At 47.0% G+C, this 18,281-nt stretch overlaps 1 protein-coding gene across 1 annotated transcript in view; it reads left to right on the top strand.

Moving 5' to 3' along the window:
* The window catches only part of PTPRN2 (protein tyrosine phosphatase receptor type N2), a 702,618-nt gene that overhangs the window by 221,759 nt on the left and 462,578 nt on the right, over positions 1-18,281 (top strand). Inside the window, 1 exon segment of the mRNA XM_061198224.1 lies at positions 6,261-6,420. Coding sequence (XP_061054207.1) covers positions 6,261-6,420 — 160 coding nt within the window.

Below are 18,281 nucleotides of genomic sequence, written 5' to 3'. Positions count from 1 at the left end.
ACGCCTCTGCCAAGGTCATGGCTGCTTGGACCCCCGCTGTGACCCTTTAACTCCTCCCTCCCATAGACCCAGCCCTTCTCCACCGTTAGCCTGTCGGTTCTCTTGGTCCTGCTCTGTCTTTGCGAACAGTTCCTTTATTAAACTGCCGGACGTCCCGTTTGGAGATGCCGTGTGTCCTATGGGGCCTCTGCCTGGTGACAGGAATCCTGGTCACCCACCCTCTTCTTCCTCAGTTTTTGTCAAGGTTATAGGATCATTGTGATACACACGGAATAGTTTTCCTTCTTTTCAAAAACCTTCTGCAAAACTTTCTTTAGTGTTGAAATTGTCTGCTGCCTGGTATATATTTTTAAATGATCTTTCTTTGTAGGTAAATCTCATAACACTTTCATTGTCTTCTGAGATTATTGGTGAAATATGCTCCCAGGTTTTACATTTTTGCAGGGAACTATTATCCTTTTCATAGGGATTTCCAAATTCATTAACTTAGTGTGATTCACAGTACTGTATTATAATTTAAAAAATCATTCACCATATGTGTAATTATCACACCTTTGCCATTGATTTTTCTCTTTACCCTTTTAACACAATTTTAAAATATAATTATCTCTTGGACTTTTCTCTTTCTACCATTCTTAGATTTATTGTTTTTATGAAACTTCTTGAGCTGAAAGTTTTGTTCTTATTTTTATTTATTCATGGTTAAAAAGCAGTGAAATCACTTAAGGCTATGCATTCGCCTGTGAGCGTGGTTTTGGCATCATCCTGTAATGTTGATGGGCTCATTTGCTTTTGTTCTAAATTATCTGTAATTGTAATTTTATATCCTTTGGGAGCAGTAAGTGTAGGCTCTTTCCTTTGTTCATATTTATGTGCTCTTGTTTTTAGACTTTAAATCAGTGTCTGGTTTTATTGCATTTTAGTTAGAGAATGTGACATGTTCAGTTTTTACTTTTTAGAAATTTGGGGTTCTCTTTGTGGCCTAGTTTATACCATACTTTTATTAATTTTCAACGGATACTTCAAAAAACTATTGTATCCACTATTTACAGAGTACAGATTTTTATATATAGTTTATAATCATATATAAAATTTATAATTACATATAAATATAAATCATATTGCTCAAAATCAAATATCCTTATTTATATTTTTATTTATTGAAATTTCTCAGACAAAAACTATTTCCATAAATTTTCCTTCCATTTTTAACATATTTTGCTTTACACACTTTGGGTTCTGACGTTCAGCCCATACACGCTCACAGCATTTCTTCTTCACTGTGGATCATCACACCTGCTGCCGTTTTTAAATGGAGACTTCATCATCTTTCGTGCTTTTTGTCTTGATCCCACTTTTCTAAAATCGGTATTACCATTCCTGTGTTCTCTCTGTTTTGCTGTCTAATTAATCCTTTAAAATTCTGCCCTTTGGAGTCTCTTATTTTGCATGCAGCATTTATAAACAATATCAGGTGGCATTTTTTACAGCCCCTCTGGCCAGAGACCCCTGATTTCTCTGCTTTCTTTCTTTCCCTCTCTGGCCTGTGACTGGTTTACTTTCATCATCTTTAGTGTTTGTAACTATGTATCTTACTTCAAATTCAGTCCGCAGCCATCACCTTTAGGCTTTCCAGGCAGTTTTTGAAGTGACAGGTCTGAGTCACTATTAATGGAGGAATCCCACCTTCGGCCCCACCCACCCCCTTCCCAGCGCATCCCTGGTGCCTGGCACATGCCGTGTACAGGTGGGTGTCTGGCCCAGAGCTGTTGACTAAAGAAGGAAGGAATTAATGAAGGGTCTTGTGACACTTTTGTTTATTACGTGGGTAACCACACCGACCAAGAATCCTGCCTGACCTACATTCCACAGGGTACTTCCAGAGCTTTCTGTACCCCGTAGACGTGTGAATATCCACAGTCAGCAATCTTGGGACAGGACAGGTGACCTTAAAAGAGATGAAGGAGCTGGCCCCAAACCAGTGACCCATTCAGGAGGTAGCAATGAGCTCCAAGTGTGGTGTCAGGACGCCCAGCCCCAGTCTTGGGGGAGGCAGAGCAAGCACTGCCTGAGAGCCGGGACGAGGCAAAGCCGTGTCGTGGGTGCTGCGTGAGGGACAGACGCCGGGAGCCCGGGGACACCCTCTGCTGAGGCCCCTGATGGCCAGAACAGATGGGGGTGGGGTGGGCAGCAATGTTATGGAGGACTTGGCTGAGCCATGAATTCTGTTTATGTGAAAAATAAAGTGGCACCGAAATGGTCATTAGACGAGGTTGGGATTATGGAGAAAGGAGTGAGAACCAGGTCACCGTGTGCACTTTGCAGAGATTCTGCTTACAATGCGGATTTTTTTTTTCCTGAGCACATTGGGTGACAACTTAAAGCATCCCATGTTATTGGAACCTGAAGGTCAGTGCAAGGAAGTGGGAAAGGGACCAGTGGAGACCGACGTGTAGGGACTACATGCTTAGTCTTTTGAGGCAGAAAATGTACACTTAGAAAGTTTTGACCTACTTCAAGCCGAATGACAGGGCAAAAGTCAGTCTGAGAGCTAACTGCTACAGTGTCGCACCCACAGAGAGGGACACTCTCTTGGCTGCTGTAACGTATTACAGTGTCACAAACAATCCTCCAGCAGCAGACACGCAGGGAAGATGAATAAGACAATTTAAAGACACATTTATGAGGTGGTTCTATCTGCATTGATTAGCAATTAGTGAGAAAAATAGATAAAGTGCCAGAAAAGTAAATTGACTTCAGTTAAATTACACACAGAACATGAAATTTCATCCATTAAAAAATGGTCAAGGAAGCTGCAGCCATGATTTGAGATGCAAAGAACCGTGCAGCTCCTGATCATTTATATGCCTATTAAGTCTAAGCCAGTGTAACTTGGAAAGGCGTCAGAAATAAAAACAGGACAGTTGGGGCTTCCCTGGTGGCTCAGTGGTTGAGAATCTGCCTGCTAATGCAGGGGACACGGGTTCGAGCCCTGGTCTGGGAGGATCCCACATACCGCGGAGCAACTAGGCCCGTGAGCCACAACTACTGAGCCTGCGCGTCTGGAGCCTGTGCTCTGCAACAAGAGAGGCCGCAACAGTGAGAGGCCCGCGCACCGCGATGAAGAGTGGCCCCCACTTGCCGCAACTAGAGAAAGCCCTCGCACAGAAACGAAGACCCAACAGAGCCAAAAATAAATAAATTAATTAATTAATTAATTATTTAAAAAGAAGGACAGTTTTATCAATCGCAATAATTAAACACAAATGTGAAGATTTTCTGTAAGTCCCAGATTTTATGAAATACATGCAGATATCAAACCCCTAACATTAGTGATCTGTTCTTGAAAATCAGACTTTCTACGTGGAAACACTAGCCGGGAGCCTGTTCTCCGTTACTCCCAGTGGGAAATCTACAAAGAGGTACACACCCACCTAAAACCCCAGTACATTCCCTAAATCACAGGAAAGACCCACATATAAGGAACAGATTGTCATGTTTGGATATAAAATACTTAAAACATTGTTTCCTGGTCCCTGAAAGTGGATACGGTTGTTAGCACACAGGCACTTTATTTGTAGTAACACGGCCTCACCCAACATCTGCAAAACACACGGGCACACACAGATACACTCGGACACACACACACATCGACACACACACAGATAAATACATATACACACCCAGGCACATATAGATATACACACAGACACATGCGCATACATGCAGACATGCACGGACACACACACAGACGCACACAGACGTACCCTCAGAGACACGCATGCAGGCACGCACGTGTGGTGACCCCACTCTCGGTCACTGCAGACGCCTCGTTGCCATCAGGATGGAGGTCGCTTCCGTTACAGAGCACCGTTCTCACTGTTGGACTGCGGCAGAGTGCCCGGATCAGCCTGGGAGACAGGACGCTGTCCTGGACCTGAAGAGGCCACAGACGTCCTCTCCCCATGAGGAGTGAGCGTGGACGGGGCCACTGACCCTAGATCCCCGACTGGGAAGGAAGCTCGGTTTTATTTGTCTGGTTTCCGGGAGCAACCAGAGCTGGCCTCGCCACGTGACCCAGTGATGCGCCGGGGCTCGGTCCCCTCAGCTGGACGATGGGGCGATGATTCTTCTTCCTCAGGTTGTCGTCTGAGACGACACCAGGCCGGCAGGGCTGCAGACCCAAGCCCATCGGGACCCTGCCCCGGGGCGCCCGGGGAGCTCGTCTCGCTTGGGTCCTGAGCTGCGCGGGACGCGGGCTCCGGTGTGCAGTGGAGTAGAGGCCGGACAGCCGCAGTAACAGAGGTGCCAGAGCCCTGTGCCTCTCCGGGCACAGGCCGTGGGCTGTCTTCTGGCTACAGCGAGAGGCAGCGGCCGAACAGGGAGCCAGCCCTGCTGTGCTGGACGCGGCCCTGCTCTCAGCTCCCAGGCTGCGGGTAGCCGGAGGCTGCACGCGTCCTCTGCCCCTCTGCCCGCGCTTACGGCCTTTCCATCCCCACCCAGGCCGGGGAGCCGCAGCACGTCCACTTTTGCGCGTCAGAACACCTCCTTTTCTACAATTATCATGGCTTTTATCACATTTGGTACATTTGTAAATAAAAGTAAAGATCAAAAGCCATGGCTCTCCAAATACAAAATCAGAGAAAGGATGGGAATAAACGAAGAAAACAGCGAATGCGTCCTTGTCCTTCACACGTGCCGAAACCACACATCAATGACGTGTCAGCTCTGCCTCTTCTGGTGGTCTGGGGTATTCTTGTTCACATCTAGGGCACTTCCGGCAGTTAATAAAAAATAAAACAAACTTAAAACCCTGTATTTACTTACATGAAGATCAAATGAGTTTAGTAGGTGAGAAAACGCCACGCACCTTGTATGTAAACGTCAGGGAGCACTTGTGTGCAGTTATTTGTGATTCACAAATCTCCGCACGTTTGTCGAGCGCCGGCACAGAGCACAACTTGAGGTCGTGTGTGGTCCAGCTCTCTCTGCACAGGCAGCGTCTGTGGTTGTCCAAGAGTCTGACAGGGACTGCGTACTGTGTTTTATATAATTTAAAAGGTGCATTTTCTTAAAAGAAAAAGAAAACGTTTTTTCCAAGTAAGTCCGTAATCTGCATCACTGCCATTCACCACAATGATCAGTTTGTTTTCCTAAGTTCACTCCCAGTGATAAACGATTTTAGTCACAGAGACGCTTTTCCTAACGCTGGAAAAGTGCCGTCTGAGAGGTCAGCGGTGGGAAAGGCTACAGTTGTAAAGCTAACTCGGTGTCACCCCAGAGCCTACCAGGTGTTTCCAAGCTGGTTCTTTCAGTGGACGCTGTTTTCAGTGCCGACGCTGACTTAGTCTCCGTGCAGATTCTGGGCAGAGCAATGAACAAGAGAAACCCACAAGAACAAGGTCCCTTCTTCCAAGCAGCCTCTCAGGATCGCTTCCTGCCTTTTGCGGTCCTCGGGCCCCATCCTTCAAAGCTGGAGGTCTTTCTCATGACATCACTCTGACACCAGCCCTCTACCCCCTCTTCCTCTTCTAAGGACCTCGTGGTCACACTGGGGTACCGGGAGGGCCCCCCACCTTAGGGTCAGCTGAGTAGCAAGCTGATGCCACCCGCTCTGCCCCCCGCCGCGCCGTGCCGCGGAACCCCATGCGGTCACAGCTTCCGGGGGTCGGGATGTGCCGTCGTGAGCACGACCCCCTCACGCAGTGTGTCCCTACCCCATTCCTCTGCACATGGGGGGCGCTGGCTGAGATGGTGGGGTCCCAGAGCAAGTGGGTGGTAGGACCAGGGCTCTCCAGTTGCCCCTCCCCACACTGGGGAAACCTCTCTGCCACACAGATTCTTGCTGGACTTGAGTAAGTGCCAGCTGTTTCCCACATTCTAGTTTGTTTTCTGTCCCCAGTGGTCGGGGGCGGTTCTTGAGAACGTACTTTAGGGCTGGCCCTCTTCTCAGGGTCACTCACCAAGTCCGCACCGTGTCCGACCGCCAGGCCGCCAGAAGGGTGACTGCCATCTTTGCCAGGACCGTTCATTCCTCCCGGAGCTGTACCCTCGGACACTGGGCTGCCTCATGACGGGGGCGCATGAGAGGTTCCAGCTGCAGTTGGTGAGAGCAGCGGGGGCCGGGCTGTCGCCGCCTGGCCTGACGCCCGGGTCCCCACGTGGTCCCTGCGGCCACCCTCCTTCGCTGTGGCAGCGTCTGGCCGCGGAATCAACGCCACGCCCCGTGGACTGGCTCACGCTTTCCTTTTGCTTTGCAGGAGCTCAAAGCAGAGTGTCCAGGACAAGCGGAGCCTCAGCCTGGACGGCGACGTGCTGGCCGAGGCCCTTCAGCGCTACCTGCCCTACCTGGAGGCCCTGTCCCAGGCCGCCGGCCCTGATGTGCTCCCCGGGCTGAAGCCGGACAGGCCGCCGGCCCAGGTGACCCTCAGAGCCCCTCTCTGGTCTGGGGTGTGTCTGCCCCTGCTGGGGGCTTCCTCCGGGCACACACAGGGAACGTTTCCTATGGCTGTGGCATCGCTGGGCTTTTCTCCTGTGTCTCGGGCTAGCGGCGGCGGGGGGGGGGCTGGGGAGAGACGGGGTGCGTCTCCACCCTTTCGGGAGGACCTGCGCTTACCGCCTGGACCCGGGACCTGGGCTGTGGGGTCCACCGTGAGGCAGGACAGCAGGAAGTCGGTGGGCACGGGGTGAGCAGCCATCCTGGTTGCCCGAGACTGTCCTGGCGTCGGCACTGAGGTCCTGTGTCCCAGGGCGGCTCTCCTTACGCAACCTGCCCTCGGGGGCGCCCTGTGTGCGCCAGCTGTCAGGTCCTCAGTGCAGGTTCATTCTGTACCAAGGCCAGTCTGCTCTAGAGCCATCCAGGACTCGAAGCCCATTGAAAAGAACAGTTTATAGAAACGATGAGAAACCTCATAACTTTCTAGATGGGAAAGTATGCATGATTTTATGACAACCGGTTAAACCAGAGTTGCCAGCTTTTGACTAGCCTAGAAGAGACGGGTCTAGAAGTGGCGTCCAGAGCCAGAGGCCCTCATGCATCTTGAGGGTGGACTCTGGGGAAAGCGTGGAAGTCCAGGCGCTCTGGGCACGTCGGGTGTTCAGCAGCCACGCTCACGCTTCCTGTCTGCGGAAGGTTAGTTCCGCCAATGGAATTTGACCCACTTTTGTTTCTAACCCTGATGCGGTGCTGGAAGACGGATGAAAGCCCAGACGCTTTGCTCCTCTCACACCCCCCAGATTCATCCCAAGGCGGCGCGGCCCTGGGACACCGGGGGAGCAATTTGGGCCACGCCTTCACTTGCTCTCGTCACTTCAGCCAGCTCTGGGCTGGATGTTGGGCGGCACACATGTGGTGGCCGTGCGGGGTGGCTGAGCTCGGTTAGCTCCCTGGACCAAGAGTGGCCTGAAATCACCTGGAGGGGCCTGAGTGGCCCCCTGACTCTCCGCCACGCTCGCCTGCTGTCCGCGCCCGCGAGACGCGGGAATTAGGAAGAAGCTGCGGCAACTGCAGGGACTTGCTGACGGTGGGGTCTTTGCGCCTCCGGGAGGTGCTGCGGTGACGCAGGCGAGCAGCTGACGCGGCTCCGGGGGCAGATGTGCTGCTCTTCCGCTGCTCTCGGGGCCTCACGCTGATCCGGGGAACTTAGCGCAGAGCCTTTCCAGCCCTGACTCGTGCACACGGTGGGCCCGGCCCTGGGCGCGTTCTCCAAGCGCCTTCCCCACTGTAGGAGAAGGGTGGCTGCTATCTTTGCCAGGACCGTTCATTCCTCCCGGAGCTGTGCCCTCGGACACTGGGCTGCCTCCGAGAGGAGTGATCACATCCCGACCTGCTCTCCCTTTCAGGAAACAGCGATGGGGAAACAAAATGGCTGTCCCTGCTCTTGTCCAGCGTTCCGTCAGCAACAGCCACCGTCCATCAAGTTTGCCCTCCGTAATCTTTAAAACTCCCACCCAGGGGAATGACCACACCGCGTGGTCCTGCTGGACCGTGCCGGTTTGTGCCTGCTGCCCCGTCATAATTACTAACAAGCCCCTTTTCTCTCTCAGAAATGTCCAGTTTGAATAATGAATTCTGTGGTCATCTCACCACACAGCTGTTTCAGCATGACAGTCATACGGATTATTCGCAAATGAGCACATGGTGGCATTTTGGCTTAGGTATTTTTATTCTATGTTAAGATAGATGCTTCTCAATATTTAAAAATGCATGAAAACCTAGAACTCATTATTTTCTCTGTCCAGGGTTTAAATGAGGAGAAAGTGCTTCATCATCCCTCTAATAAGCTGAGACAGGATAAGGTACAAGAAGCTCTTCGTGCAGACTTTTGCCAGGGATTTGGACAGCGTTTTCTGATCCCCTCCACTCTCGGTTGATCAAGTATTTCAGTTGGAAATGTAAGCTTTCTACACTGACGATCTTTCAAGGTGCAACCAATTTGCAATGAATTATTTTATGAATCATCTTTCTATGTATGTGTCATCAAAAATCTAGCTGTCATAGACAGAGAAATGCTGTGAACTTATCCTCTTTAGAGGTTTAGTACTAATTACTTCCTGACAGAAGCCAGAGGGAGTAAAATCACACTCCTCTTAGACAGAACCGCCCAGCCCCGAGCCCTGACGCACACTTGTGCTCTTGGCATCCCCAGATCAGTGCGGTTACTGCTGCTGCATTGTTAGTGGTGGAAACCAGCTCCCACTTTTATCAACCACAGTAGGGCTGGTTCATTACAGACAACATTGTAGGTCCCAATTTATTCTATGCTTTGGAGGAGATTTAAACCGAAATTCATCATTTGGAAATACCATGAATTAACTGATTTATTTGGAATCCTTGTTTTACGCATTTTTAATGTGCAAGAAACTGTGCTAGGTGCTGGGATTTTACAATCCTGCCCTCTAGGATTTTACAATCTCACTGAATGAGGGAGACACAAAGATACATTTAAAAACAGAGCAGGTGCTGTAATGGAGGAAAGGCTGAACTTGAACCAGATGGGCACGTGGGGTCAAGGGCTTCCCAGGGGCTGGGCGTTGGAAGAACAACCAGAAGTCAGCAGTTGAAGATGTTCAGATGAACTCAAAGTGCAGAATGTCAAGAGATCACCCCAATCTACCCTGACAGCAGGAATAAGCCAAGTGAGCTACTAAACCATAGCCTTAAAAAACAAAAACAAAAACCCGGAAAGCTAGGATACAAAGAAACCTGAATGAACTAAATTCAGAAAGTGATGAGCTCATTCTAGGGGAGAAGAGACCACAGCTGCTTTCCCACAGGCAGGAACCACAGTGGGGAGAGGAAGAAGGCAGCCTAGGTTTTAAGGAGTGTTGGCAGTGGAGACTGATGTGAGGGTAGAGTCCGGAGGCAGGCGGCACAGAGCACTGAGTACTGGAGGCAGGACACTGGAGGGTGGGAGAAGGGGACAAGGACCGAGAGATGTCCTTCCAAGGAACTCCAGGCGTCTCTGAGCACACCTCAGCCCTCCGAAGGCTTGGGGTGAGGCTGCATGGTGGAGAAGGATCTGTGAAGAGCGTGCAGAAAGCCAGGAAAAGAAGCCTTCAGCAACTCACAACGGTACTGGGCTGTGACTCGGAGAGAGCTCCCCTGGTTCAGAAAACCGGCAGCTGTCTGCAAAGCATGAAGCGATCCTCAGAGTTGCCCTGGGGCTTGGATCTGAGCCCTGCTGAAGAAAAGGCCCCAGTCCTGCCCTCAACATTGCTGTAGTCAGTAGTGACCGAATCCGACTGCCTCTGCAACAGAATCCACACCAGCTTCACTGACAGACTTCATGGACTCAGCCGCCGCATCAGCAGACTGAGAAAAGAAGGGACACTCCGCTTTCTAGGGTTAAATATCATTTACTTCATTCTCCATTACTCTTTTAAACAAAATTTCCAGCGTACAATAAAAAATTGGGAGACGCATGAAGGAACAAGAAAATGTCACTCTTGGTCAAGAGAGTAAAGAGTCGATAGGAGGAGATCCAGGTGTGACTTATTCCTTGGGATTATTGGAAAAGTATATCTTAATAATTAGGATAAATATGTTAAAGGACTGAGTGGGAAAGGTGAAAAAGCATAAACGAACAAGTGGAAAATTGTAGCAGAGAGATGGAAACGGTAAAAAAGAACCAAATAGAAATGCTAGAAATTAATAAGATCAGAAGTAAAGAATTCATTTGAGGAGCTTAATGATAGACTAGACACAGTAGAGGGAAGAATCAGTGAATTTCAAGTCAGCTCAAGAGAAATGATCAACAGTGAAACAAAAAGAACATATTGTAGGGCTTCCCTGGTGGTGCAGTAGTTAAGAATCCGCCTGCCAATGCAGGGGACACGGGTTCGAGCCCTGGTCCGGGAAGATCCTACATGCTGCGGAGCAATGAAGCCCATGTGCCACGACAGCTGAGCCTGTGCTCTAGAGCCCGTGAGCCACAACTACCGAGCCCGTGCACCACAACTACTGAAACCCGCACACCTAGAGCCCGTGCTCTGCAACAGGAGAAGCCACCACAATGAGAAGCCTGCGCACCGCAACGAAGAGTAGCCCCCGCTCGCCGCAGCTAGAGAAAGCCCGCATGCAGCAATGGAGACCCAACGCAGTCAAAAATAAAATAAATAAATAAATTTATTTAAAAAAAAGAACATATTGTAAAAAAGAGTGCAAAATGGAACAAAACATCCAAGATACATGGTGCAATTTCAAATAACTCTAACACAAGTATAATTGGAATCCTAGAAGGGAAAGAAAAAGAGAATTAGGCAGAAGTATTTAAAGAAATAATGGCTGGGGTTTTTCCAAAATTGACAAAACTTATCAAAACATAGATCCAAGAAGCTTAGTGAACCTCAAGCAAGATAAATACAAATCTAGGCATATCATAATCAAATTGGGGGAAAACCAAAGATAAAGAGGAAATCTTAAAGGTATCCTCAGGGGAAAAAAGACACCTTACATCCATGGGAATGATTATAAGAATGAAGTCTTCCTTCTCATTAGGAGACCATAAAACAATGGAAGGACATCTTTCAAGTACTGAAAAGGAAAAAAAGACCAAACAAATCCTGTCAATTTAGACTTCTATATTGTTCAAAACTGTAGGTGAAACAGGAAGAATCTGTGTCTGGAAGACTCATACTCCAGAAATGCTAAAAGAAGTTCTTTAGCTTAAAGAAAAATGATATCATATAAAAGCCAATATCTACAAAGGGGATGAAAATAACCAGAAATGGTAAATTTGCAAGTAAATATAAAAGATACACACACATAACATATATAAATTTTTGGATAAAAGCTATTGGATATTTAAAGCAAAATAATAAAAATTATTGTGGGGTTTTTAGCTTACGTGGAAGAAAAATACATGACAACAGGACCACAAAGAGTAGGTAGGAATACTGTAATTACACTGTTGTAACTTTTTGTTGATTTGTGAAGTTCTGTGATATTATTTGAAGGTAGACTATGATAAATTAGACACATTATAATTTTTACAGCAACCATTTTTAAAAATAGGCAAAAATAGGTATAACTGAAGGTCAATTCAGAGATAAAATGGAATGCTAAAAATGCTTCATTTATCCGTAGGAAGGAAAGAAAGGAGGAAGAGAGGAAGAAAGATCAGATGGGTTGAATATAAAGCAAATATCAAGAAAGTAGAATTAAATCCATCCATATCAATAATTATATTAAATACAAATGGATTAAGCCCTTCAAATAAAAAGCAGAGATGTTCAATCTGAATAAAAATAAAAAACAAGCTTCAACTATATTCTACTAAAGCCAAAGCACATGAAATAGAAAGACATATATAGGTTGAAAGCAAAAGTATGGAAAATATGCACAATGGAATCTCTAAATATAAGAAAACTGGTGTGACTATATTGATATTAATCAAAGTACACTTCAAGACAAATAGTATTATTAGATATAGAGATGTTTTATAATGAGTAAATGGTCAATTCATTAGGATGACATAGAAATCTTTTTATGAACCTAATGTCAGAGCCTCAAATACATAAAGCAAAAATATGAAACTATTAAAGAGAAATGTACAAGTCCACAATCATTTTTAGAGATTTCAACTTTCCTCTCTCAGTAACTGATTATACAAACAGATTAAATATCAGTAAGGATATAGAAAATTTGAACGACACCATCAACCAACTTAACCTAATTGATATTTATAGAATGGTACACCTAAAAACTGCTGAATACACATTATTTTCAAGCACACATAGAGTATTTCCCAAGGTGGATCATACGCTGAGCCATAAAGTAAGTCTCAACAAATGTCAAAGGATCAAAATCATACAGAGAAAGATATTAAAAGAAAAGAAAATTACAGATGATTATCTCAGAAATACAGAAACAAAATTTCTAGACAAATCAAATCCAACAATATAAAAGGAAATAATACATCATGATCAAGGGAGATTTATTCCAGAAATGCAGGGCTGGTTACATCTGAAAATTAATCAGTACAACTTACCATATTAACAAGGAAGAGAAAAGCTATATGATAGTCTCAAAAGAAAAAGCACTTGACAAAAGCCAACATCATGATAGAGACCTACAGCTAACACCATACTGAATGAGGAAGGACTGAATGCTTTCTACTTCAGATCTGGAATTCCACAAGGATGTCTGCTTTTACCTCTTCTGTGCAACATTGCCCTGGAGGGCCTAGCTCGTGCAATAAAGCAAGAAAAAGGAATAAAAGGCATCCAGATTACGTGATCATCTTTGTAGAAAATTTGGTGGAATCTACAAAAAAGCTACTAAGATGAATGAGTGAGTGTGGAAATGCTGTGGAATGCAGAGTAAATATACAAAAATCAATTGTATTTCTATATACCAGCAACAATTAGGTATTGGAATTATAAAAATATAATTTGTAATAGCATCAAATATTATGAAACAACTAGACATAATCTAACAAAAATATGTGTAAGGCTTTAAACGTTGAAAATTTTAAAACAATGAGGAGAGTAATTAAAGACCTACATTCGTGGAGATATACACCATGATCATGTGTGGGAAGACTCAGCAGTGCTAAGGTGGCAATTTCCCCCAAACTGTTCTATAGACGTGCCACCTCTGTTTACAGAGGGAAACCGAGGCTGAAAAAGACAGAGTGAAATGTTCACTTTCAGATGCTTAATTGGTGGTAGAGCTGAAATCAGGGCCCTGGAATTCTTGTTCAACTTTTTCATGTGTGTTTTTTAAGCCAAAAAGAAGGTCCCCAAGTTGCGTTCTTGGAACCCAGTTGAGCACAGTTCTGTATTTTCCGTCAGCCAGCCTGCAGGATGGGCCTGCTTCTCTGTGGCACTGCCTGAAGCCAGGCCTGGGGCCAGATCCAGCTCTGCTCCCACTCACCAGAGAGCCTGTCTCCTTATCCACAAAATGGGGAGTCTACAGACACCAAAATGTCATGTCTGTTGAGAGGGTCAAAAAGAAGCAGAAACACATAAAGCCGAAGAACGGCCTGGCACTGGCACTCAGAACACACCACCCACGTTGTGGTCTTTACCCTGAGGCCCTCCAGGTGGACGTTGCAGGCAGCTGACCTGTAACCCCACGCCTCGTGCTCACCCAGGGTGGACAGAAAAGTGGCCTGCAACTCTGCTTCAATCCATTCCCTTTGCTTTCTGCCTGCGGGCGTGAGGGTGTGGGGTGCAGCTGCTGCAAAGGACAAAATGCAAAGCGGGAGGAGCGCACGGTGAAGCAGAGGAGATGCAGCAAGAAGGCAGTGCCGAGGGGAGCCGAGAACCAACATGTGCTTCCTGTCATCAGCCGTCTCTGTACACTAGTTCCAAGCTACATAATGGGGCATCATTTGCAGGTATCCATAACTTAACATCCACGCTTCGTACTGCTGTCAACTTTCTGCAAAATTCATTGATCCTGTGGTTTAGAACGTAACACCTCTTCAACCTCAGATTTTGTGAACTCTAGAAACTGGGGACTGATTTTTCTAACTGATAGCTCTGTATCTGAGCAGCAGATAGCGTAGCTGTCGTGGTCAAAGGTAGACCAGTGTGAGGCTCCTCTGAATGCAGAAATGTTTTTGTCCCGGGGACAGTGCTGTCAATAAGAATGACACCTCCAATCTACTGCCCCTGAACGTGGGCGGGTAGCTTAGAGCCTGTACAGGACTGAGCACTGACCACCTTCCCACTGTGTGGAGAGAGAGAGAGACAGAACAGTTTGCCAGGATTACCCTCTACGGCCCGAGCCCAAAAAGGCAGAGCAGGCTAACCCCAACTCTCCATTAATGAGCCGGAGGTGAGGGTTGCTGAGACCCACCCCCAGCTCCCCAGTCTTGCCGCCTGCAACGGCATCACGGGGCCATCTCATTAGGAAGCCTGTGGACAGCCCCACCGCTGTGTGCCTTGTCACACCGGCAGCAAGTGTGTCTTGATCAATGTGCTTGTCAACGCTGCCTTCGGGCTGTGAGACAGACCGGAGGAAATGTTTGTTATGTGGTCAAAAGATGGCTCAATTTGGGTTTCCTAATTTGTTCTGGATCCTTGGCACAAGAGAATATTTGATGAGCACGAGTGACCAGTGTATAGACAAAAGTCTCATCCACTCAGTGTTTGCTGGCGAGTGGGACTCTCAGGGCCTGCAGTCTGAACTCATAATTGTGCAGTCTGGGACTGGGCAGGTGTACTTCCATGAGAGGAAGGGGCCCTGACTTTCGGCTCTAGTACCCAGGCCCTGGCACAGCTGGGAGCAAGGGGGGCCATGCAGGCAGGGGATGTGATGCAGGTTGTGGCTCCAGGAAGCTGCCCTGATGTCCCCAGCTGATTGTGATCACTTCCTTCCAAACTCCGTACCACCAAACCTCTTTGATGTACTTTCCATTATAGTCACTAGTGTCTATGACTTGACTCCCATTTCGGTCTGCAGGCTGTTTGAAGACAGGTCCACGTTTGAGGCACTCTTCCCCCGTAGAATGCAGAGTGTGGCCCAGAGCTCAGCACACAGCAGCAGTAGTGGTTGTGACGCTTGATGGCAATGACGCCGATGCTGACTACCATTTATCCAGTGCCCTCCTCTGAGCCGTGTGCTGAACTAGGCACCTATACTCTCCCTAATACAACTGCTTCACGAAAAAAAAGGATTCTCCCCGCCGCCGCCCCTCCCCCCCCCCCCGCCGCCTCAGTTTTGCAGGAGCAAAAGTGGAGCTCAAAGAGGTTAGAAAGTTATGAAGGTCATGCAGAGCTGTGCTCACAGGACTGGGCCAGTCTCCCAACCGAGCCTTCTGTCCGCTTGGTTTACTCAGCAGACCCTTGTGGGATATGCAGGGAGCGGATCTGCGCCGTCTCGTGTGGAGCACGATGGGCTGAAGAATGTCATCTCAGGGTGCGTTCCAGGAAGGTCGGCAGCAGTTCTCAGCTGCTTCACACGCACGACGCAGACCACACCGACGACACCCGAACTAGATTTGTATGACACACAGTATGAAGGGTTAACCTGCCAGGAGTGGCTGTGCCACGTGCTGGAAATTGGCCAGTTCTCATGCTTTTCAAAGGTTGCTAATCTCCAGAGTTGGGCAACTGCAGTCACAACAATTATTCAGCATTATCTTAGGAAATCTGACGTCATAGGTTTGTTGAACTGAGGTTTAAAACATCTTCAGAATAGGGGTTTGAAAATGAGTTGTAGAATTCTAGACTCAGAGGTGAAAGTGGAGCAGAGCCCACTTGGATGGCTCCCTCAGGGCTGGTGCTCAGGTCCCCGCCGCTCTAAGGGAAATGCAGGTGTGAGACGGTCAAGTGAGTGACAGCCACCAGCTGTTAGCAGGCTAGCGGTAAGCCACTAAGTAGGAGCTGCTAGCGCTTCTGCGCCAGGTGCTACGACCATCGTCCCCAGTTCACAGGTGACTTAGAGGTTAAATAACCCGTCAAGGCAAAGGTCGCTAAGCAGCAGAGGTGAGATCCAAGCCCGGGCGGCCTTGCCCGGAGTCCGGCTCCCTCCACACGCTCACTCCGTCCGGATAGGAAGCCTCGAAGAGGAAGCGACCGAGAGGATACCTTCCTCGCTGCTCCCCCCGACCCCAGGCTCTGGGTGACCTGGGCACCCTCACCCGGGGCCGCGGTAAGCTCTCCCGCTCTCAGAGGACCTGGGGTCACCTGTGAAAACTGAAGGTTTTTTTTATTATTATTACTTTTACAGTCTGCCTACTGAAATATTCTTTTTCCCTCTTCACCTTAATTTGGTTCAGAGCGTAAAAGACCCCACACAGATTGCCCTGGTCCACTGCACGGATCACACTCAGCACTGATTGTCTGCGCTGCGTGCAGCCTGCTGTGTCCGCCGCCCGAGCTCTCCACTCGACTATAATGAAAGGCCCTTTGAGTAGAAGGTGCATTCGCAGCAAAGAGGGTGGGTGCTCGTGGCACCGTAATGAGGCTCTCGGAGGCCGTCCCAGCCCCCAGCGCTGGGGCCCGACCAGGTGTTCAGAGAGAGCCTTTCTCCACGGAAGTTCAGGCTGAACTTAAGATTGACACTTACACCCAATTTGTGCAAAACTGCTGGAGGGGCTATTTGTTGTGGAGGCATCCTCTCTCTCTTTCTCTCTCTCTCTCTCTCTCGTGAATCTTACTTTTTCTCTTCTAAAGGAAAAGCAGTTGATTTCAGCCAGCACTTGAACAAAATTATACAATTTGGATGACAACTAAAATCACATCATTTAGAAATAAAAACAATCTTAGAGATAATGGCCAATCTCCTTTGACAGAAGAAAACCGAGTGTCAAGAGGTCAGGTGACTTGCCCAAGCTCATATGTGAGAAAGGAAAGTAGCACCCATGTCAACCCCAGTTTCCTGCTTCAGGCTTGCTACATGAAAATCTATCCTGCAAGGCTGAACCCAAATATTTTTAAAAGTAGACAGATTTGGGAGTCTGAACCCACTGTCTTAAATTCAGTGATGGCTGCACATCTTTTTTTTTTTTTTTTTTTTTTTTTTTTAATTTTTATTTTTATTTTTTTTATTTTTTTAAACATCTTTATTGAAGTATAATTGCTTTACAATGGTGTGCTAGCTTCTGCTTTACAACAAAGTGAATCAGTTACACATATACATATGTTGCCATATCTCTTCCCTCTTGCATCTCCCTCCCTCCCACCCTCCCTATCCCACCCCTCTAGGTGGTCACAAAGCACCGAGCTGATCTCCCTGTGCTATGCGGCTGCTTCCCACTAGTTATCTATTTTACATTTGGTAGTGTATATATGTCCATGACACTCTCTCACCCTGTCACATCTCACCCCTCCCCCTCCTCATATCCTCAAGTCCATTCTCTAGTAGGTCTGTGTCTTTATTCCCATCTTGCCACTAGGTTCTTCATGACCTTTTTTTTTTTTTCCTTAGATTCCATATATATGTGTTAGCATACTGTATTTCTTTTTCTCTTTCTGACTTACTTCACTCTGTATGACAGACTCTAACTCCATCCACCTCATTACAAACACCTCCATTTCATTTCTTTTTATGGCTGAGTAATATTCCATTGTATATATGTGCCACATCTTCTTTATCCATTCATCCGATGATGGACACCTAGGTTGCTTCCATGTCCTGGCTATTGTAAACAGAGCTGCAATGAATATTTTGGTACATGACTCTTTCTGAATTATGGTTTTCTCAGGGTATATGCCCAGTAGTGGGATTGCTGGGTCGTATGGTAGTTCTATTTTTAGTTTTTTAAGGAACCTCCATACTGTTCTCCATAGTGGCTGTATCAATTTACATTCCCACCAACAGTGCAAGAGTGTTCCCTTTTCTCCACACCCTCTCCAGCATTTATTGTTTCTAGATTTTTTGATGATGGCCATTCTGACCGGTGTGAGATGATACCTCATTGTAGTTTTGATTTGCATTTCTCTAATGATTAAAGATGTTGAGCATTCTTTCATGTGTCTGTTGGCAATCTGTATCTCTTCTTTGGAGAAATGTCTATTTAGGTCTTCTGCCCATTTTTGGATTGGGTTGTTTGTTTTTTTGTTATTGAGCTGCATGAGCTGCTTGTAAATCTTGGAGATTAATCCTTTGTCCGTTGCTTCATTTGCAAATATTTTCTCCCATTCTGAGGGTTGTCTTTTGGTCTTGTTTATGGTTTCCTTTGCTGTGCAAAAGCTTTTAAGTTTCATTAGGTCCCATTTGTTTATTTGTGTTTTTATTTCCATTTCTCTAGGACCTGGGTCAAAAAGGATCTTGCTGTGACTTATGTCATACAGTGTTCTGCCTATGTTTTCCTCTAAGAGTTTGA

The sequence above is a fragment of the Eubalaena glacialis genome, chromosome 8 (assembly GCF_028564815.1).
Source record: "Eubalaena glacialis isolate mEubGla1 chromosome 8, mEubGla1.1.hap2.+ XY, whole genome shotgun sequence".
Lineage (NCBI taxonomy): Eukaryota > Metazoa > Chordata > Mammalia > Artiodactyla > Balaenidae > Eubalaena > Eubalaena glacialis.
This window is presented reverse-complemented; position numbering and strand designations above follow the sequence as displayed.